Below are 23,025 nucleotides of genomic sequence, written 5' to 3' on the forward strand. Positions count from 1 at the left end.
CGAAAAAATAATAATGGTACAAAGTCAACCGTCGTTGTATTGATATTTTCGTAGCGTTAGTGTCAGCCATCCCGTCGACCTTGGACTGCTCTTGATCCAAGAGAAATGAAGGCTATTGAGGACAATCGAGGTCCTCTAGCCATCTTGTGTTCAATTGGTCAATGTTGTTTGCTGCTTGATCGTTCCGTTTGTCATTTTTATTTGACGTTCATTCACTTGGAACCCACATTATTCCTGTGCTGTAGAAGAAGTCTTATAAATTTCGTGATGTGAACTAACGTACATTGTGAATCTAATGACCATCAAACTGATCTATGCACACTTTATAGCACATTGATTTTAATGTAGCTTGAGGCAGTTATAAAACTCTGCAATTTACCACTTTCTTAGCTGAGATGCGTGCTATGGGTTAGCGGGAGAGTCTCCTGGTAGATCCTTTTCTTAAAATGAAATGATGTCCTTGAATTTATGTAGTGATTCGGGTTCCACGTCATCCTAAGTTTTTACTTAAGTTGCTACACAGCCGTTTATGATGTAGGTGGAAGATTAGCTCCATTTGGTCTGAATGACTAACAAGTTTCATTTGAACTTCAGTTTGGTTTGAATCAAAAACAGATTGGTCCTCGTGTCTGAAAACGTGTTAAACCACAATCATAATTTTTCATCGTGCCCGGTAAACTTGGATGAACAGTTCATGGATACTTAACAGAATATTAACTCATTATCCACAGGTTTATATTGTAAATATAAAAGTTTTAGGGGAGCAGCAACTCGTAATTTTTTATCTATTTCGTACCAAAGAATCCTGTGGTACTTCACGATTAGTATTCCACCAAACTTATGAGTGAACAAGCGAATTGATGTGGAGCAAGCGAAATCATCCGGTGGTTGGGTTACTGAATGTCGAACAGTTCATCGAGGCCTGTCAAGATCAATGACTACCAACGCATATCACTTTATTGCACGTCGTGGACTGCCTCGTGTGGTGATGTTCTCAACTTCTCCCTTGTACCTACGTTTGCCAATACATTTCTGTGATAAAGTTCTCTGAGTTGTACTGTCTTCAAAGCAGTTATGGTACCTTGGTACGGCGAAGATGTAATCCACGTTAAGTACTGACTATGAGGCGAGAATTTGGTCATACCATTGCCGTCTAACTAAAGTAGGCCCTCAATCATTCGAGATAAGTTATCTATGTTGGTGATCTATACTGGTGAGCAAGACTTCGAATAACACAGTCTATTATTATAATCTCTATTATTACATTCTTTATATAGTCTTTTAATTCCATTCACCGCTTAAGTTCATCAATTGCCTTGAAAATTCTCTGCTTTTATAAAAATTAGAAGTAAGGATCTGTAAAAAATTGAGTATATGGTTTGATTGCGATTAGTTTTTAGTCTATACCTTTTTTAATGTCCTCAAAGAAAACAGATATTTAGAAATTAAGTACTATCACTCTGAAGATACCACCGGTAGTTTGACAAAACTTTACCAGTAACACCTATAATTAAATCACGCTCACCCAGTGAAATCAAAAGTCAGAAGCGAGGAGGTGGGAAGATATATTTGATGGGTTTTCAATATATTAAGAAGTGACTGATCTAAATTGCCTAATGATCGTTCCGCATGCCGTTCTGAAATGTGATCTGGTACGGATGCATGACCGAGCACCTTCAGCTAAATGAGTCCACTAAAACTAATGTGGTCAGCATCCAATGTCGAACACTTACAGAGCTATTGATTTTGGGGATTCGTTTACAGCTACGATAGCTAGATGTTCATATAAATATCTCGTAAGGCAAGCACCATGATCCTGTATACGTATGGAAATTTATCTTGGAATCAAGTTATGGCTTTGATGCTATAGGTTCGAGATTGCAATGCGCATGTTTTACTTGTGACTAATCAGCTTTAACGATAAAGGAAAATTCCTTCCCCTCGAATAATTACTTGGGGTCAAGTTCACTACATTCTTGATCAAAATAAACGCAAAAGCTATTTTATCTACCAGTATCCGGCTGAAAAGAAGTTAAAATGTCAATATTGTTTTTACATCGTGTGATTCATAGTGCTAAGGCGTAATACGTCCCCAAGGTCAGTTGAAGGTCAGGTTGCGGTGCATATGTCGCAAAGTTGGTTATGGGATGGTTATCAGATACTGACTGTTTGATAATATTTATAGTCGTTTTGAAATTACCAAGCGATAATCCCAAAGTAGATCTTTCTTCGTATGCTACAAGTTGTAAGGATATGGACTTATGTTATGATAAATTATAATAAATAGTCTCATCCATCTGCTCTCACACACTGTTTAACTAACTAGCATCTCAATTATAATTTCAATGCTGATAATATCAATGGTCCAGAGAATGAGGCACCATTCACATGATAGCTCGAAACGTTTTGACCATTAATGGTCAAAATTGCCAAAATTTTGGCAATGATCTCATATACGAAAACAACCAAAGCGCAGTGTGTGTGGTGTAGTGATAGATAGTGCTCTTGTTTAGGGGTGCTACAAGTATCAGAAGTGGTTTTATACTCCATTATGAAGAATCTACTGGTAGGGAAACTTAGAACAACAACTTGATCCCCTTACCTTCTGATATAAGCAACATGTTTTGCTTTCACCGAATTTTTACAGGTAACAATGTTACCTGTATGGACGGATAACACTAGTTACCTGTACAAAACGATATTATTTTTACTGTTAGTTTAAAGTTTTACTGATCATACGTTACTTACTAATTTCAGGTATTTAGGCTACATGAAAATGACCGCTGATTGTAAGACCGCTGATCACGAATCGAGTACCAACGGAGATGTTCAGTCCACTACATTTCAAAATGACGACCATGCTAATCAACCACGAAATCCCCATACAATGGGAAAGAAAATAAAGTGATCTTAAATAATAACTCACATTACGCTGACCTTTATGCAGTGAATATCAGGCACTTATGAGTTTAATCAAGGGTAATATTGGCACTGGGATACTTTCTATGCCAGTTGTTATAAGATATGCTGGTCTGTGGGTAAATTTCTATTTTTATTTTTCTTATTTTCAAGACTGGGTTTACTATGATCATAGCATCCGGGATTTTGTCGACTTACTTAATGCATGTTCTTTTGAGAACTGCGAATGCAGTTCAGCAAAGGTATGTGGTCAGGAATCACATTTATTTATTTTGAAATTATATTACAGACATAATTGGGATAGATCGAAGATGGATTATGCGGAGACTGCATTTTTAGTGCTCAAATATGGTCCAGAAAGATTAAGAAAGCTCAAGGGAAAGTTAAAGTATGTTTCTGATCATTAGTTCTGTCAAACTCGATTCATTTTAGACATACGGTCAATGGATTTCTAATTTTGACACAAGTTGGGACTTGTTGTGTTTACACCCTATTTATTACGGAAAATATTAGATACGTAGGTTTATTAAATGCGCTTTTTACATCAATTTCATTCTTTTCATTCAACTGTGAACTGATATATACCTTATATTAACGAAAGTAAAGCGAAACTTAGCAAATATACGCTAGTCATTAGCCACAGTTCACATATGAACAATGATAGTAAGTTAGGGAAGCGCAAATGTAGACTAAAGTCATATCTCGCAATACGACTAATCCCTCTATGGTTACCGCAGGATGATTTTGACCCCTTTTTATATATTGGGACAATCAGTGATTGTGACCAGTCGGATGGGATTACATCCGTCTCCCAGATTTTAGCCAGAATATTAGTCAACCTAATCGCTAAAATTGGACCACCATATTTAAAGACCTCTGGGGCCAATCCATCAGGACCAGCTGCTCTTCCTCGTTTCAGATTACCTATAGCCTTTTGAACTTCAAGTAGGGTCGGGGGGCCTACTTCAATGTTCCATTCAGGTTTTCTAGGAATAGTGGGTAGTTGTGCAGTAGCTGAAGGCCAGCTAAACTACTCCTTAAAGTGTTCCGCCCATCGTTCTAAACGTTTAGGTTGAGAGCAGATAAGGGTTCCGTCTTTTTCCGAGATTGTCTCACTTACACTTGACTTCTTAATTCCGGTTTCTTTTATTAGTCTGAATAGTTGCCTGGTGTTGCCTACAGCCGCTGCCTTTTCCATCTCTTTTGCTTTCGTTGCCCACCACTGCTCACGATCGTTCCTTAGACTTTTGGTTAACCTAGATCTAATTTCTTTACGCTCTTCGTCGTGTTCAGAGCCTGATGGGATGAGTTTACGCGAATCCATCAGTGAAATAGACTTAGAGGAAATCCACTGGTTTTTTGGAGCCCTATGGTTTAAATGACTAATAGATGTGACTGCTGTTTCCACAGCTGTTCGTATGTCTTTCCAAGCAGCATCTGGGTCAGTCTCGTTTACAGAACTGCCTAGATGTGAACTCAGTTGTTTCTGGAATTCGCATTTGGCTTTCTCGTCCTCCAGTTCAATCCTAATGGGTCTTCTTAGTGTAATTTTCCTGCGTCCATTGAGGCGCAGACAAATGCGCGCTCGTATTAAAGCGTGATCAGAGTCTAAACAAGTATTCCAATACGAGCGACAATCTTCTATTGAGCCTCTCCAACGATGACTGATGACAATATGGTCTATTTGAGTCCATCGTTGGTTTGGTGCAGGTGGTCGCCATGTTAAACGATGTCTCTCCTTATGTTTAAAATTAGTGCTTGCTAAAAATAAACGATTGTCTGAGCATAGTTGCAACAGACGATCACCATTATCGGTTCGTTGAGCCGGAATACTAAAACACCCACCTAAATGTCTTTCTGTTTGATTTAAGCTGCCTACCTGGGCATTAAAGTCACCCGCTACGACTACTATGTCTGAGCGCTTAGCTTTCTGAAGAAGCTCAGAGAGTTTTCTGTAAAAGTCATCTTTTACTTCATCATGGCTGCAGTCAGTGGGAGCGTAGGCAGAAACGACGAAAAGGCAACGACGTGTGTCCCTATCCTTCCGAGTTCTTACGGAGCCATTTAGCCGGACAGCACACAGGCGACTGTTAACGGGGATCCATTCTAGTAGTGCCTGTTCTGCCCTTGTACTTAGTGCTATGCCTACACCTGCAAGTCCGCGAGAACTAGCCAACGGGGCGCCAGATACACGGAGGGTGTATTTCGTCGGCTGTCTATTTTGGCGAGGTGAGGTCAAGTGAATGACCACACTGGGATCCTGTATGCGTGTTTCGGAGACACAGCATACATCAATGGTACGAGATTCTAGAGTTTTAGCTAAGGAGGCGTGTTGACCGATTTGATGTAGGGTACGTACGTTGAAGGCTCCAATGTGTAGTTTGGAGCGAGGTTTTAGTAGACCTGGGACAGCGTTTCGCGCACTAGAATCGTTGGCCATGGTGACACTTGAGGAGGAAACCGAGAGAGGAAGTTTAGTGTTGAAAGTCAAGGTAGAAGGAATAGTAGGAAGTGAAGAAGGAGATTGATTATGAATACAGTGGTCTTGAGTGTTGTTAGAGGTATGAGGGCAGTTATCACTTCCCGGTTGCCCACACCGTGGAAGGGTTCTTCTAGAGGTACCTGAAAAGGAAATTGGGTTAGAAGTGGTCTTAATGACCTGAGAGCGTGACCGCAGTGCCCAAGGGACAACTGCTTGAGGTCGGTCACACACGACCTTTTTGTGGGTAGTTTTTGTGTTAGCTCCGTTCTTCAAAAAAACCTTACCGCCGGAGACGGATATCCGTGGGATAAGGCGAGGTGTGCATTTTTAGGGTCGACCTTTTCTAACCCCACCCCTCCTTGTGGGAAGGCAGCATCGCTGTCATGCTGGTTGTCTGAAGGAAACACCTTACTGCTGTCACACCTCTGTACAGTCAGCAGTACGACTTCGCCTTCGGACCTTGTGTTTGCTGCTTTTAGTCTCACCGCTCTTCAACCGACCTGTCTGGCATGGTAGGACCTCGAGGAACGATTGTTCTAGCCAGCATAGCTCGATTGCTTCATCACGATAGGCAAGCCCGACCACCACGTCAAGGTAGCAGCAACGATCGGGACTTCAAAATATAATTATTCATATCAACGTCCTCATTGAACAGACCTTAGTCATCTGCTGACTCCAAGTTAGTGAATTTTCGTACGGGAAATCAATCCATAATTTGAAGCGTGTTACGTTAGTCAGGACTAAAAAATAGAATAAAAGTGTGCATTGTGAACAGCATCGACCCAGATCATTTAACCTAGTCGATCCAGAGAACAGCTCACTGTAATGTCTAAACCGATAATGAATACTCAATTAGGTTGCTATGTAGTTTCATCTTTGGCCCTTATTTTATTGACGAGAGTCGCTACTAATCTCGAGTTATTTTAATAAGTCCTGTTTTAAATTAAAACTATCTAATGCCTGTTTCAAATTCAATCCTATACTTAAATAAAGGAGGCCACAAACACTATCTGCAACCATCTAGAGTTTGTCACGTTCCTTACACGAAGTTAACAGATATACTTATACCCTAAATGAAGGTCGTTGATTTAGTGTATTATCTAAACACCAAACATTCTAACATTATTTTAGATTAGGGTCCTCAAAAACGAAGGATTGAATTTTGTCAGTCCCGATTGTTAACAAATATTGAACGATGAAATAGTAACAAAGGGATGGGGCTGTATATAGAAAGAGTAGAAAACATTAAATGAAATGAATGTCAATTCTTTATAGATTAAACTGCCACAAATACATTTCTCCCACTCGCTTCACAACTTGAAAAGTGGTTAGTGTTAACGATCCATCCAACATTGTAGCTAAGATCACTTAAATTTCATCAGGTCCGTTTTTAGAGAACCGTGTATCTATTTTTCAGTGTCAGCTCTTCATTACTAGTTATTATCTTCAATACTAGTGATCCTTGAGGAACGTGGGTTTTCCGCTCCGAAGATCTAATTTTTCTAATCATTCTTATTTGTGTAAAGGAAGCGTCCTACGTACCATTCGTTCGTGAAAAGCTCATGCTGATACGTCACCCCGTGTATTTGATCAGAAGACCTCATCCACAAGTTTAGAGTAATCCAATTTTGTCCGATTGCTCTCCAACTGATCTGTCTGACATGCTTTTGACCCCAAGAAACAAATACCCTAATTAATATGCTATCATTTATCATTTCTGGTTTGTAAACCTGACCCCACCTCATGGTCTCAGTTGTGGTTGAATTTCTCCTACCAAATATTTTAGGCAAGAATATTATCTACTGAATACAGGACTGGATTTAAAATGTAATCTAAGCAGAACATATTTCAGTAATTAGTCATTCTTTTATGTAGTAAAATTAAAATGTAGGCTAAATAGAGTTGTATATTTTTTGTGGATCCATTCACATACGGACCTGGTTCATAAGTTATACAACCGTGAAGTAAGTACATAAAGCTAAAACTATGGGTCGATACAGAACATTTGAACAATTTGAATATACTACCTTGCTTGTTTACCGATGTTCTACAAGTGTCAGATACTATGTAGCATTTAAATACTCCAATAATATAAAAAGCTTGCATAATACAACCCGAGAATAGCCTGATGTTTTATAGTGAAACAATAAATATTACTCCAAAATAAATATTTAATTAATTATTCAACATATAATCCCGAATTCATTATTCCTAATGAAATTAAGCAGCCGCATAAACACGGTCAAACATCGATGATATTTCTTGATACGCTATCAGTCACAAGATACATCCTTTCTATCCACTGGATGAATAGCTTATTAGTCCCTCGTATGTCTGTTTCTTTACGCGTTTTACTTCCTCCAAACTAATATTGTCTCTACAAACTATCTGTTGAGTTTATAGTAAATGAGTTCGTGACTTAGTGGTTAACACACTAATCTTCCAACCAATGCGTCACAGGTTCGAAAGCTTTCTCACCTATTTCGGTTTGCTCAGCTAATCAGTATCATTAGCCACTTCACGTGAAGTACGACGCAGAGTACGTAAACCTGTAAATAATTTACAGTTTACGTAAATACTCCTAGTTCCTTAGATATCAGTTTATGATGGTTTCGTGTTAAAGAGCGGTAGTGTGTTATATATTATCTTAAATAAATAGGATGTGCCATATGTTATAGTAATACCTTTTTCCCATCTTGTTTTCTGCAGTTTTTAGTGTCCTTCTTTCCATATCTAACTCTCAATGTGTATCTAGTGGGATTTATTGTTTGTCTAATATTAATTCTAATGAATTTTAAAAGTAGTATGCGTGTAGTCACCTATTTATCCGGTTTGGCTAATGTATGTACTGCAATTGGTATGATATTAATATTCGTCTATTTATTCACATCTGGATTGCATTCAATATATGAATTTCCAGCTATCACCAATTTCAATGGTCTACTAATTGCATTTAGTATTGTCATGTTTTCATTTGAAGGAATTAGTCTGGTAAGTAAAAGTTATATTTCTTTAATAACATTGTATACTTAAGTTTTATCTCCGTATGTATACATATGTCTGTGGATTTTGGTATTACTGGCGATTGTGAAGTGTGTAAAAGCTATTTTGAACAGAAAAATTTGGTCGTAAAAGATATTGAGTCATTGACTTGATGACTTCAATAGTTAGAAGATTTAGTATTCAATCGACAGGCCGCAACCTCGAACCTCATGTTACATCTTGTTGTTTAAACACAACTGGATAGCAACACTAGCTTTTAAATAACCAGCGTGGCTCAAGGCTAAGCATATGAGACTTGTAATTGATTACTTGGAAAAGAAAAAATGACGTTCAATTGTCTTTATATATCAACAAAAGGTGTTTTTTTCTCACATAAGCAACTTTTACGGACTACTTTTTTCATTTTGACAAGAAATGTGATGTTCATAATTTTACGTTAAATGGTATAACTTTTTTAGATTATTATAATGTAGTTTAAGTGTTTTTACAATATGGATTGTTGTATTACAGTGATATTTGCGTTGTAACTGTAAATTGATAATAGAAACATATCGAAATGGAATTGTCAATGAGATAAATATTGCTTTACCATTCAAGACATTGACACAAGAAAATGGTTTTTAGAAACGATTATTTTTGTCTTGTAACATGGGAATGTAGTGAAAATTCCCATTTTGACTTTTGGTAAATAAAGAAGGAACAAATTGAAAAGAAATTTCTTCACTCGATTCCTTCCTTCTTAATACGGGAATGTTAGGTCTAAAAATAAGTGTTTCTGATCTATGACCATCCATATATCTTGGTGGCGCTTGAACTTCAAACAGCGTGCCGCGATTTTGTACCTCACTCTGCCTACTGCTTAATTAACCAGGTAGTATCAATGTACCTCACCATCGTAAACATGGTTAGAAGCCTTAATATATAAACTCGTACATGGTAAATAAATTTAGCTTATTTTCCTACAAACAAGTAGCAATCAAAAAGCCATATATTTTTAACAAATATTCGTAAGTTGTTATAGAATTCCTGGAGTGATGCCATCTATTTATCTATCTAATCAAGCTTTTAGCCACAGGACTTGACGGATATGATATGATATCATACGTCTAGTGATAAAGGCTTTCGATTTATTTTATGCTGTGATCCAGTTTGTCCTTGCTGTTTGGTTTGACAGACTTTATCTCGATCTTATCTGATTGATTGATTGGTGATCCGGTGTAAACCAACTGTTCCAACTTCACAGACTCCATTAATTTCTACACTAGATTATACAATAAACTATCATTACATATTTGAGAAATTCTGTTATTTTTTACGTACCTATTAAAGCTTTCATGGACTCCATCTTATCCTTGTTATTGAACAGTAATCTAAATCCCAACGAAGACTTACATTTTGTAGTTTACATCATGGATTGCTCTAAGAAACTATTGAAAATTGGAAAGCATTAGGCAGCTGTTTCGTCCTAGTATGTACATGCGCGATCCCACTTTGGATCGAATCCACGATCTTCCGGTCTCGGGCTTGATTAACCACTAAAGTTAAGTGGTTAGACCTTTTATGCGTTAGTTTATACATTTATTAACTCACTTGTTTCAGCTTATTGTCAAGCCATGTATTAAGCGTCATTTACTTAACTATTCATAACATCATTCGTTATTTTACGATTTTTAATCGATAGTACTATGTTTATTCTCTTTGTTTTTAAACAGTTGAAATCTAACCAGATTTATATACCCATACAACTTTTTACTATACATCAATTGTAAAAACTACAATGTAGTGTTTAACATTTTGATTGATGCACATATGTCTCAATTAAATTACAATGTCATGTGATGATAATTGACTGGACTTATATGTTTTTTTCAAAGTCTGTTAAGATATTTGAATCTGTAATTTGTAGGTCGTGGAGTATTTCTTGTTTACAAGTATACTCCCTATAAAAGTTTGCATGTGTTCTCGGCTTATTTACATGGTTAAAACAAGTAGTAACCGAAGTTTTTTTATAATTGTGACTGATTAACGGTTGTTAAGATGGTGTAATTACGTAGTTCAGTTAAAGTTTGTTACATTCGTTTTATAGATTAGTTTAATCGTTTGATATGGTATATTGGGTGTATATATATAGTGTTATCGATTAATTAACGTTTAATATCGTCCAGTTCAGGTCATTCTATATCAACTACTGATATGTATACGCAAAATGTGCAAAAATAAGTGGCTTGTTAACTCAACCGCCCCCAAATGCCCTGGTACGGCCGAGAGTGGGGAGAGTCCGCTCTCCCTCTCGAAATGCTCCCACATGGTCACGCGTATATAGCCTCTGTTAGGGAAGTCCTACTCACTGCCTTCTCGTGGCGGGGGTGTTGTTTACGAAATTGAGAGGACGAAAAGCTAATGTCTGGCGCTTTAACCGGGTTGGTGGATGTGGAGGATCCACCTAGGGGAGTTGGAAAACCCTGATTCCAAATCAATGGTATACATGGGCTCCAGTATCCTGAGAGAACAAATAGCGTATGAATCAATCGTTGGTCACCGATTACTATGGGACTGCATCTCCTCACGATGCTTTACTGCCTTGTAGATCAGACCTTTGGGTCAAAGGCTCCGGGTGTGGCCGCCTAAGAAAACCACTTGTATCAGTATCATAGCCCTCACACAAATCGAGTGAGATTTGTGTGGCGCATATGTATCTGGTACTTCCTTGTACAAATATTTATGTGTTTAAATAAATAAAATTAAATATTAACCCAACCATATGGGTGCATTTTCACAGGCGTGAGAGGATATATTAGGTAGCTCCACTGGAACTGTTAAATTGTCATCCAGACATCAAAGTGCTTATCATCAGTATCTTATTCTTGACATATTGTTAAAGTACTAGTTTGGTTTAAAAGGTAATGTGCAACATGCCAGCATCAAATATCTTTTCAGTAAATCTTCCAAGTCGGTTTATTAAGCTGTCACCCGTTATTTCTCCTTCGAAATCAGGTGTTAGGCGAAAAGATTTTCTCAAACACAGTGTTGACCTTTATCCTATTTTAAGGTTTTGACAAATAGTTTTTGGAGTCTATTTATAGCGCTTTCCTTTCCCACTTGGGAAAGAAAACGTGGGACAGAAAACTGGTCAATTGGTTTGTGTCTAGTTCCGAACAGTCAACCTCCAGATTACGCCTCCTCTACACAGATAAAGCCATCGAAATCAACTTCAGTAAACCGGACTTGTGTGTCCAAGAGATGTGTATTCAGCTTCTGCTTTTGTAGCCCGTAATTAATTTACCTCATAAATAAGCTAGATTTTTATCAACTCATATCCACCCCTATTCGCTTTTTATGTTTATCTCTATCCTTCTCCATCCATAATTTGTATTCATCTTCCTTAATTCATATAGATTTCTTATCAGACTTTGCCTAACAGAATTTCTCTTATGACATGTTATCTTCACATAACTTTATTATTATTATTATTTGCTTATTACTATTTATTATTGTTATTTACTTATTACTATTTATTATTATTATTATTATCAGAAGGGAGATTTAATGTTTTCATAGTTGAAAGCGTGAGTCAATTGAAGCTAGACCACCATGGAAAACCTGCAAGCACTAGACGGCCGTTTCGTCCTATCGTGGGACTCCTCAGGAGTGCCCATCCACGATCCCGCCTCGCGAGCGAGATTCGAACCCAGGACCTATCACTCTCGCGCCAGAGCACATAACCGATAGCCCACTGAGCCAGTATCCAACGGTTTATTTATTATTATCGTTATTATTATTATTATTATTATTATTATTATTATTATTAGCTCAATTAACCCGACATAAACATCTCTGGTGGTATTCATAACATTCGTATGATTTATTGTGGTATATTGATTAAAATTCGATACCTTACAATGTTTTTTCTATCCTTTTCGTAAGAGACCTTTCATATTTACGAACGACATACTTTAGAAGTTATCAGACCTTGGTCAAAATGTCATTAGTCTAACATATACCACTGTCTCATTCATTTGTTTATTAATGCCTTAATTTGACCTTTGTATTACAGTACCAATGGATTTATAAGACTGTAGAGACTGATAATGATGAAGTTATCGGAAACAATTGTTTGCTGAGATTATTTCTTGTTTTTTTTTTATGAAATACTCTGCAAATTTCCGAACCGGCAAAATATTGGCAAGATTATAATTTATAGACGATCTTTAGACGATTCCTAAATGGTTTTAGGAAACTTTAAACACTTACTCGGGTTAAAGTAGGGATACTGTTATATCTTGTGGCCGAGTGGATGCCCTGTTAATGCTCATCGTGATAAGATCGCGAATTAGAGAACAGTGAATTATCGATCGGACCAGTGACATACGAAACCCGTATGAGCAGTATAGAGTACGTATCGGTCCTGCTTTCTGCCTAGCCCAGCCAGTTGCGTCCAAAACACCAATAACAGCCTCTGAAATATGAATCGTTATTCACAAACATACTGGGTTTATATACCAACCAAACAGAGCATATCGTACCATAAAATAGAAAATAACATTTGTACAATATTTAGCCAAATGTGGCTGTGAATAGTAATCAATAAACTGATGATTACTCAAGAATCATATTATAATAGTTCAAAGGTCAAAATAAAGCTAATGATAAGAGGAACACGAATATGATTAGGTTAATTACTTAACAATTATACAATAGAAAATATACATATTACATTGGTCCATAAATAGTCCTTAAAAGTTACCATTCACAATTCTCTTCGGGATACAACAGATACATATCAGTATGATGTATTATAATTGGAAGTTAGATTCTCATCGCAAAATAGCATAAGCTATAAATCCTATGAATCGTGTACTTAAATCCTATTTGTTCGTTCATACATTTTAGTTCTCCCCAAAAAATATTTTATTATATATATATATATATATATATATATAGAGAGAGAGAGAGAGAGGAAATTAATTAAAGAAAGCATCAAAATTCATATTTCCGAAATTGTTATGCAGTTTCTCTGAATGGTTATAAAAAGATTGAATAACCATTTTGTTCCAGCTGCCACATTATTTTTTTGTTGTTATAATATATTACCTGACTTAAGTAGTTAGTTAAGAGGTATATTTAATTAGTGACATATGGTTTTATTATTTGTATGGGTTTGTATTTTTCATTATTGATACTGAATACTTGAATGTGGTAATTTCCTGTTGGCATATAAACTCTTTCACTGAGGAACTTAATGTGAAATTCTGTTGATGACTAGACATACCATTTAGTTGATTGAGCTTAACTATGAAAATACTAAATCTTCACAAAACCCCTGTTTATAATAATAATAATCGTATGATCACTAGTGACTGACTTCGAGAGGTAAATCCAGGAGTTCTAGTGAAAAGCAGTGACCAGTGGAGTTCAAACCACGTCTGTTGTCAGATATCAACTCACTGAAGACAATTGGTGAACGGTTGCTCAACTTGGTGGATCAGTTGAAGTGAGACACTAACACCATTGGATGCCGGCTCAGTGGTCTATCGGTTAAGTGCTTTGGTGCGAGACTGGTAGGTCCTGTGTTCGAATCTCGCGAGTACGGGATCGTGGATTCGCACTGATGAGGAGTCCCATAATAGGACGAAACGGCCGTCCAGTGCTTCCAGGTTTTCCATGGTGGTCTAGCTTCAATTGACTCACGCTTTCAACTATGAGCTTAACTAATTAGTGGATAACACTCTGACGTTCGAAGCGTAGGGTACTGGGCTCTATTCTCTGTGGACACAGATTTGGCAGATACATCCAGTTAACGAGTCTCAAATTGAACAAACATATATATTGTATACACCTTTATTAGCCAAAATATAAAATATTTTAAATGGTTTGTACTTTGTTCAGTATATAGCTTTTGTTTTTGTTTAAACTATGCGCAAGAAACACATATTTTGTAAGTGCAACTTTGGTAATAGTTTCTCACATAAAACACCTTTTTAATGGTCCTTATTAAAGTGTTGTGTTTAATCATTAACAGGTTTAATTGTTGTTAATGGAAAAATCAGTTTTTTGGGACTGGTATAGAGTGTTATTATTACTATCGTTCAGATAGTCGGTAAAAGCACTCTCAAAGAGAATGATCAGTCATCTGATGATGTATTAAAAATTTACTGGAATTTAAGTCGGAAGCATATCAATCAAATTCGAGTTAAATTCTGTTTTAGACCTCAAACTAGTTCAAATCTATACTCATTTCAGGCAACATAATTCATTAGGTCACTAAGTATGTGCCTGATTGATGTGGTAAGTGATAGGTTAGTGATGATTATTAAGCAGTAACACTTGGCTTTCAACTTATTAATAGCAAGTCGGTTCTTCGTTCTGTTTACACTTTTGTTTCAGAAACTGAATGATATCACTAGCCCCTAAACAATAATTTATTTTATGTTTTTATTTATTGTGTGGTGGCCGATATTCGATATTATCCCTAAACTTCGTATATTGTTCGTCCTGATAACCGTTACTCGTCAACGTTCCGACGGTGTATAAATCAGAAGGCGAAGACGAAGGGTTGATTGCGTTTATTATTGGGCCACACACAGATATCCAATATTACAGGCACGTTAAGCAAGCATGAAAGATCAGTGCCGTAAAGCAGGCGAGTGAGCGTGAGAGCCGAATGAGCGAGTAAGCGTGTACAGTACGGTGTAGCGCAGTACGGAGCAATAAACAGGATTAAGATGTACATATATATACAGATGGAAATGCATGAATCATTGAATCCATTAAGCGATTAATAGTAAGGCTATCAGAATGAATACATGCGTAGGCAGTAAGCAATGCTCAAGCGTACATAATAAAAGTACAGCAGTATAGATAGGTTGTTATTGTATGAATGACTGTCCGTTAAATAAGTTAAGAAAAGGGCTTAGCCAAATTGGATGTAAACAAACTCAATTGTATGTGAGCTGCTATAATTGCGTATTCATTCTGGTTAAAATGAGCGCTAAAAATGTATGTGCTACAGAAATAAGGTGAAATTATGCAGAAATATAAGGGAAAAAGGGAGTACATTTAAGTAAATAACAGTAATATATAATAGGGTATAGAGTTTAGGTAAAAGAACATTCATTTCAGGAAGTTCCTCTCTCATTAAGAAAACTGTTGCAGGTTCTCCACTGGTGTAACGAACCAGTAAGTTACGCAATTTTTTTACGACCCCAACTGTGGAGTTGTAATAGATAGACATATCTTAGTCCTATATAGCCTTCTTTCAAACCAGTGAACTGCCACAGACTAATCACTTGTCCACCTTTCCATCCACTCCCATCATCTGAAAATAGTCCACGATGTACATGTGTTGAATTCCACTGTTACCGTCTTTAATAAAAAAGGTAGTGTAGTTTGCTATTGCACATTATGTTATGTTATTAATTTTTACTCAAATTTAGGTATTACCTCTTCAAAGTAAAATGATTGATCCTACTAGATATGGTTTACCATTTGGTGTTTTAACTACTGGCATGATTATTGTTATCTGTATGAATGTAGCTGTTGGATTTTATGGATTTTTAAAATTTGGTGAAGAATCTGAAGGAAGTATTACGTTAAATATACCTCAAGTGCCTTAGTAAGTTTAAGTTGTTTACTGACTGAAGGTGATGGTGATCTCATATATTTCATTCCTATTGTATGTAATATGTCGTTTCACATAAAACTTACATTACTCGGTTAGCGGTTTTGTGAAATGAAGTGCTCTCCTATTCTCTTCTTGGGATAAATTAAAAACTGATACGTGGGACGGTAAAAGACAGCAATTTGGACAACACAGCGAAGATGACAAAAATTGGTGGCAAATGAGGATTTTGTTCACCCTTCAAATAAAGAACGCTAATAACCATTTATTAAATCAAATACGTGCTCATTTATAGACAATTTTGACTAATATTTAATGATTAGTCAATAAATACCAAGCTTAGCTAATATGGCGGGAATACAAAATGTATCTTGAATGTTTTGTGCTAAACGAATATCATGCAAATTACTTGCTTTAGCCTGTCAACCCTCATGGAGGAGCATAGGCCGCTCACCAGCACTCTCTATTCAACTCTATCCCGGAAAATCCGTTCCAGTTCTTTCCAGCTGCTATTCATCCTTTTCATGTCTGCTTCTAGTTCCCGACGTACTGTATTTCATCGGCCCTCCTCTTTTCCATTTCCCTTCAGGACTCCAAGTTAGGGCTTGCCTCGTGATGCAGTTTGGTGATTTCCTCAATGTATGTCCCATCCTTTTTCAACATCTTTTCCTAATTTCCTCTTCATTTGGAAGCTGGTTTGTTCTCTCCCACAGAAGGCTGTTGCTGGTAGTATCCGGCCAATGGATATTGAGTATCTTGCGTAGATAACTGTTTATGAATACTTGTACCTTTTTGTTAATGGTTGTGGTAGTTCTCCACGTTTCACCTCCGTACATTAGGACTATCATCACACAAATATTACACTAAATTTTAACAAGATCTGATAATTTGTATCTTGTTCTAACATTTATCCTTCTTATATTATTGGATAATCGTTATTTTACTTGTTCGTTCGATATTTCAATGATTACGTCGAATTTTATCATCAAAATATTCAGTTTTCTAACTCGTAGAGTAAGTCTCAGATTCAGACCCATCTCACAAATATTTCAGTTTGAACATTGAAGGAAGAAGTAAGTATCACAATGTAGCTCAAAGTCTTATCAGCAAAGATGGATGGTGGTTAACAGTGCAATCCAGGACTCGCGTTTCGTCCTATTTGGGACTCTTCAGTTGGATGTACCCGTACCCCAGAGTTGGTGTTCACTCCGGAACTCCAACCCAATGCCATTCGTTTCAAACTCTATCGCGTTATTCACTTAGCTACTGAGTCCTGGTAGCAGGTACATCCAGCTGACGAGCCCCGAATTGGACGCAACCCACGTCCTGGATTCCATTGTTAGTCACCATCCATCTTTGCTTATAAAGCTTGCGACTTAAGGCAGTATCAAGGCAGTTCGTATAGGATGCACATTTGCCAACAAGAGACTGATCAATTGCACTCCTAAACATCAATGCGAAGATACAAGCAAATAATACCAAGTAACTGCTGTTTACATAAACACTTGTATTGTGGTGTATGCTACTTATGTTTGCAGATATAAGGAATATGTAACTCCAGTCGAAAGTGAAATCTCTGCAAGCAGAAGGTTGAGAAGATTGAAATGAAGAAAAGGAAACTGAAAGCAAGCAAAATAACAATAGAAATGAAGGGACAATAAAGCTTGTAAAAGACAATTCAAAGGTGTACAAATGATGCATTTGATTTATGATTTCCACATTTTACTAAACCACTGTGTTATTGTGCATCAAATAATAAATTGATCTTCCCCAGCTTAGTGTTCGTTCACTATAATACTATTGGTTAAAAACGTCGTAATAAAAATCAAATATTATCATTAAGCACCCCGTTCATACGTATAATCACTGCAAAAGTGATTGAACGAGTTCATTCAAAGAGTAGATCTGAACTTATAATATTCAATTTGTATGTTTGTTTGTTTTTAATTATTCGTTTCATACTTTATGTAATATATTACATAATACTATTCGGTAAATTCTTTTGAAGTAATTTTTAATCTGATTTCCATTAGAATATTGTTCTACTTACCATTCATAATGTACTAATCCATATCTGTCGACATTCCAAAGTTTATTCAACTTGTATGTAAGTAAATGTAGTCAAAATTAATAGAAACAGTATAAATTTATAATTTATCTGAGAAATTCTATGTAATAAAATAAATTATATAATTTTTCATAGTTGAAATCATGAGTCAATTGAAGCTAGATCGCCATGGAAAACCTGGAAGCACTGGACGGCCGTTTCGTCCTACTACGGGACTCCTCACCAGTGCGCATCCACGATCCCACCTCGCGAGATTGGAACCCAGGACCTACCAGTCTCGCACCAGAGCACTTAACCGATAGACCACTGAGCCGGCATCCGATGGTGTTAATGTCTCACTTCAACTGATCCACCAAGTTGAGCAACCGTTCACCAATTGTCATCAGTGAGTTGATATCTCACAACAGACTTGGTTGAACTCCACTGGTCACTGCTTCCCACTAGAACTCAAGGAAACATCCCTTGAAGCCAGTCACTAGTGAGCATATGATTATAGATCAGAAGGGGGTTTTGTGGAGATTTCAGTTTTTTCATAGTTGAAATCATGAGTCAATTGAAGCTTTGATTTAATTTTTGTTTATATTAATAAATGATCTTGTAAAATAATTCAGTGAACTATTGGAGGCCTCTGCTTAGACATCTGGGTTACTTGTTCCTGTCATCTAGATATTTCAACAAGTTATCTAATTTTGTTTGTTGTAATATATCATTACGGCTATTATTCGCACAGTCTATTCAGGTGCGTTTCTGAAAAGTGTACAACTTTTCTCTGTAAATGTTACAATAAGTACAATCAGAGATGTGGCTGCTGGCAAAATGCAGCGAAAAGAATGTACATTACTTAGATGTTGATTGACTGGACTGCTAACTTCTAACTAGCCCCCAAATGCCCTAATACGGTCGAGAGTGGGGAGAGGCCACCCTCCTTCTCGAAATGCTCTCACACGGCCATGCGTATACAGCATCTGCCAGGGAAGTCCTACTCACTGACTTCTCGCACCACGGGCGTTGTTTACGAAATCGAGAGGACGAAAAGCGAATGTCCGGCGCTTTAACCGGGTTGATGGACACGGGAATTCTACCTAGGGGAGTTGGAAAACCCTGATTCCAAACCAATGGTGCACATGGACTCCAGTATCCTGAGAGAACAAATGGCATATGAATCAATCGTTGGTGACCGGCTACCATGAGACTGCATCTCCTCACGATGCTCCACTGCCTTGTGGACTAAACCTTCAGGTCAAAGGCTCCGGGTGTGGTCCCCTAGAAAAACCATCTTTCAGTTTGGGCACCTGAGCAGTATCACAGCCCTCACACAAATCAAATGAAATTTGTGTGGCGCATATGTATCTGGTGCTTCCTTGTACCGACATTTATGTGTTTAAATAAAATAAAAATGTTCTTATGCGTTAGTGATACTTCACGATTAGCGAAATAACAGTAGATAGAGCAGTGTTTTAGTGTGCGAGCTAATGGTTGTCCGAGTGCAGTTCACAAAATATTTTTCATTTCTTCACCAACTTGTGGTGGCTGTTACTATGTCAAGCACACATAGGGTTATTCTAGTTTCTGGACAGACCAATTTATTCATTTTTCTCAAGCCACATTCTGACCTTGTCACATTCGCTTATTAACCCTGACTGTTTTCATATGATCGTATGTGTTAATCGCTTGCCGTATTCATTATGTGTCTGTAAATTATTTTTGTCTGAATATAAATATTGAACCACGCCTGATCAAAAGGCGTTGTCTCACTCGCCATATCCACTGAGCGTCACTTCGTTTTGTTTCGTTTCGCTTCCTTCACTTCGTTTCTTTGATTATCGGTCTGGATCGATGAGTGTATGAAATATACGTATTCAAAATTAATTCAGGGTTAATAAGTGACAAGGTCAAAATATGGCTTGAGAAGAATGAATAGATTGTTTTATGCAAAAGCTAGAACAACCCTGTGTGTGCTTGACATAATAGTCACTACAAACAAATCAGTAACAAGAACTCTGCATTATTTAATTTAATCGCATACGAAATCGGAATGCCTGATTAATTTCATAGGGGAAATGACTCACCGATTACAGATTTATGTGCTGAGCTTTGAGCTACGCTTTAAGTATGAGGGATGCTGATACTACCCGGTTGCCTATAGTGAAGTAGATAAAGTAGGGTTCGAACCTGCGGTCGAATGGCTGGCGATCTAACACCTTAACAACTTAGCTGCTGTTGTACACGATTGAATTTCCTATCGGTATAGTCCTTTCAAGTCAATCAGGTAATGTATATTTATTATTTGGTGGCGTACGGTGTAGGAGACTCAATGTGATATTTAATTTACTGTAGTGTGAGATAACGTATATATATACTCAGCTATGGATTGAACGGATTACGTTTAGGTCTTCTGAAAACGCTTAACCATAACCCACACTGGATTATGGTTCAGTGATATAATTCCAATCTCAATTGATTTGCGATTTATGTGACAGGAAAGCGTAGAGACTTTCTGACAGTTATCCAATCATATATGCTCAATGAGTACAAGAAGACTGCGTAAGTTGCTGCTCTGTCAGAACCGGATCAATTTGGACATAAATCCTGAGTATGTATAGATGTGTCTGCACTTACTTATACGGGGACATGGACTCAACAGTAACTGAACAAATAGTATACTCACCTGGGAATAGGCCTATCTACCTTTTCCACTTCTCTCCACCATGTGACTTTACAACAGTGAGTGATCTGTCTGACGTTGGAGCAGTACATGATCCGTCCGAACCCGGCTTATCACGATATTCTTTGAGCTTCCTGATGATCTTAGTTTTCTCAATTATCTTGAATTTTGACATTTTGGATTTCAGTAGTTTTATTCATCTTTCTTGATATGTATATTGCTATTCTATTGATGTGTTAATGCACTGTTCTGTTTCTCATTATATCTTCCATTGTTTTTTTACTATAGTTGGTTTGCTCCAGTTAAACCGTTGTTTATCATAGCAATGTTTGTCAGTTATTTATTACAATATTATGTACCAGCGCAAATATTCAGTCGATTAATGGAGAAATTAACATGTCATCGTGATGCATCGGATCGTCGACGATATATTAATTTGAAATTAATGCGAATTGGTATGGTTATATTCTCATGTAAGTTAATATTCCAATTATGAGAAATTTGAAGTATTTAATTCGTAGAAAAGAAAACTCGAATTTCATTTGTTTTACTGACTGTTCTATTCGGATGTCATTTGCCATACAGTTATTTAGTCGTAAGCAACCTTGAACCTGGTAAATGTTGTGCATTGATTCAAGTTATCACATTATATCTCAGCACTGTGCAATGAAATTATTAAAACAAATGTCAGTGTATCAGAGGTAGTGATAGTATTTACCAGTAGTAGAATGACATAACTTACTACATGAATGTTCTATACAAGTTATACAAAACATTTGGTGAACCATATAATATAAAAATCATGTCGAATTGGTAGGTTGTTTTCATAGTTGAAAGCGTGAGTCAATTGAAGCTAGACCACTAGGAAAAACCTGGAAGCACTGGACGGTTATTTTATTAAAAGCGGTAAAAATACAATTATTAGGATATTAGTTATGATGGAGTGCTTGTAATGAAGTTAAAAGTTCGTTTTATTTTCATCATAAATTGATTTGATCTGAATAATGAACTTCGAACAATTGTTTCATTGTGATTCACAATTCCTTAACAATATCGGACATCATACTTACTTACTTACGCCTGTTACTCCCAATGGAGCATAGGCTGCCAACCAGCATTCTCCAACCCACTCTGTCCTGGGCCTACCTTTCTAGTTCTATCCAATTGTTGTTCATTCTTCTCATGTCTGTCTCCATTTCTCGGCGTAATGTGTTCTTTGGTCTTCCACTTCTCCTTTGACCTTCAGGATTCCATGTGAGGGCTTGTCTTGTGACGCAGTTGAGTGCTTTCTTCAATGTGTGTTCTATCCACTTCCAGAGCTTCTTCCTGATTTCTTCCTCCACTAGAATCTGGTTTGTTGTCTCCCAAAGTAGAATGTTGCTGATAGTATCTGGCTAAAGGATCCGAAGTATCTTGCGTAGACAACTGTTGATAAACACCAGTATCTTCTGGATGATGTCTTTCGTAGTTCTCCACCCCATACAGTAGAACTGTCTTGACATTTGTATTGAAAATTCTGATCTTGGTGTTGGTTGACAATTGTCTTGAGTTCCAGATGTTTTTCAGTTGTAAATATGCTGCTCTTGCTTTGCCGATCCTCGCCCTCACATCTGCATATCGGATATCATAATGTATACTAACTAGATGTCAGATGTGATGGATAAAATTTACCACGTAAATAATGATCGTATGATTTATGTCAGACTGTAAAGTGGTGGTTTAGTTGTTACACGTTTAAACTGAAATATGTTTGTTTATTTTTGGTCGTTCTGGTAAGATCACTTGTGTTGGTCGGCGGCCTATGCTCCATTGGGAGTAACAGGCGTAAGTAAGTAAAAGTAAGTGATAAGATCACTTAATCGAACACAAACTGTATGAATCAAAAGTAGTTACATAATAAACTTATTTTGGGTAATTTACTGAAACTTCTGGTTACCATATCATAATTTTGGGAAACTAATATGCTGGTGTTATATCCCCTGGTGAATTATGAATGGTAACTCTAAGGACTATTTATCGACCAATGTATTATGCTTATTTCCTATTGTACAATTGTTACGTAACTAAACTATTCATATTCGTGTTTCTCTTATCATTAGCTTTATTTTGATCTTTGATTTATTATCATACGATTCTTGAGTTATAATCAGGTTATTGATTACTTTGGTTGTATAAAAACCCAGTATGTTTGTAAATAATGATTCATATTGCCGAGGCTGTTATTTGTGTTCTGGACTTAACGGGCTGGGCTAGGCAGATAGGAAGGGCCG

General features: G+C 37.0%; 1 protein-coding gene across 1 annotated transcript in view; it reads left to right on the forward strand.

Annotated features, from left to right (window-relative positions):
- Positions 1-2,119: 2,119 nt before the first annotated feature.
- Smp_029360 (amino acid transporter, putative) overlaps positions 2,120-23,025 on the forward strand; it is a 26,949-nt gene continuing 6,043 nt past the window's right edge. Inside the window, exons 1-9 of the mRNA XM_018791280.1 lie at positions 2,120-2,135; positions 2,758-2,904; positions 2,948-3,038; positions 3,073-3,161; positions 3,209-3,307; positions 3,352-3,436; positions 8,111-8,392; positions 15,838-16,016; positions 21,044-21,228. Coding sequence (XP_018645556.1) covers positions 2,771-2,904; positions 2,948-3,038; positions 3,073-3,161; positions 3,209-3,307; positions 3,352-3,436; positions 8,111-8,392; positions 15,838-16,016; positions 21,044-21,228 — 1,144 coding nt within the window. The 5' untranslated portion in view covers positions 2,120-2,135; positions 2,758-2,770. The remainder of the gene's footprint in view (positions 2,136-2,757; positions 2,905-2,947; positions 3,039-3,072; positions 3,162-3,208; positions 3,308-3,351; positions 3,437-8,110; positions 8,393-15,837; positions 16,017-21,043; positions 21,229-23,025) is intronic.

This window comes from Schistosoma mansoni (assembly GCF_000237925.1).
Source record: "Schistosoma mansoni, WGS project CABG00000000 data, chromosome 3 unplaced supercontig 0124, strain Puerto Rico, whole genome shotgun sequence".
NCBI lineage: Eukaryota > Metazoa > Platyhelminthes > Trematoda > Strigeidida > Schistosomatidae > Schistosoma > Schistosoma mansoni.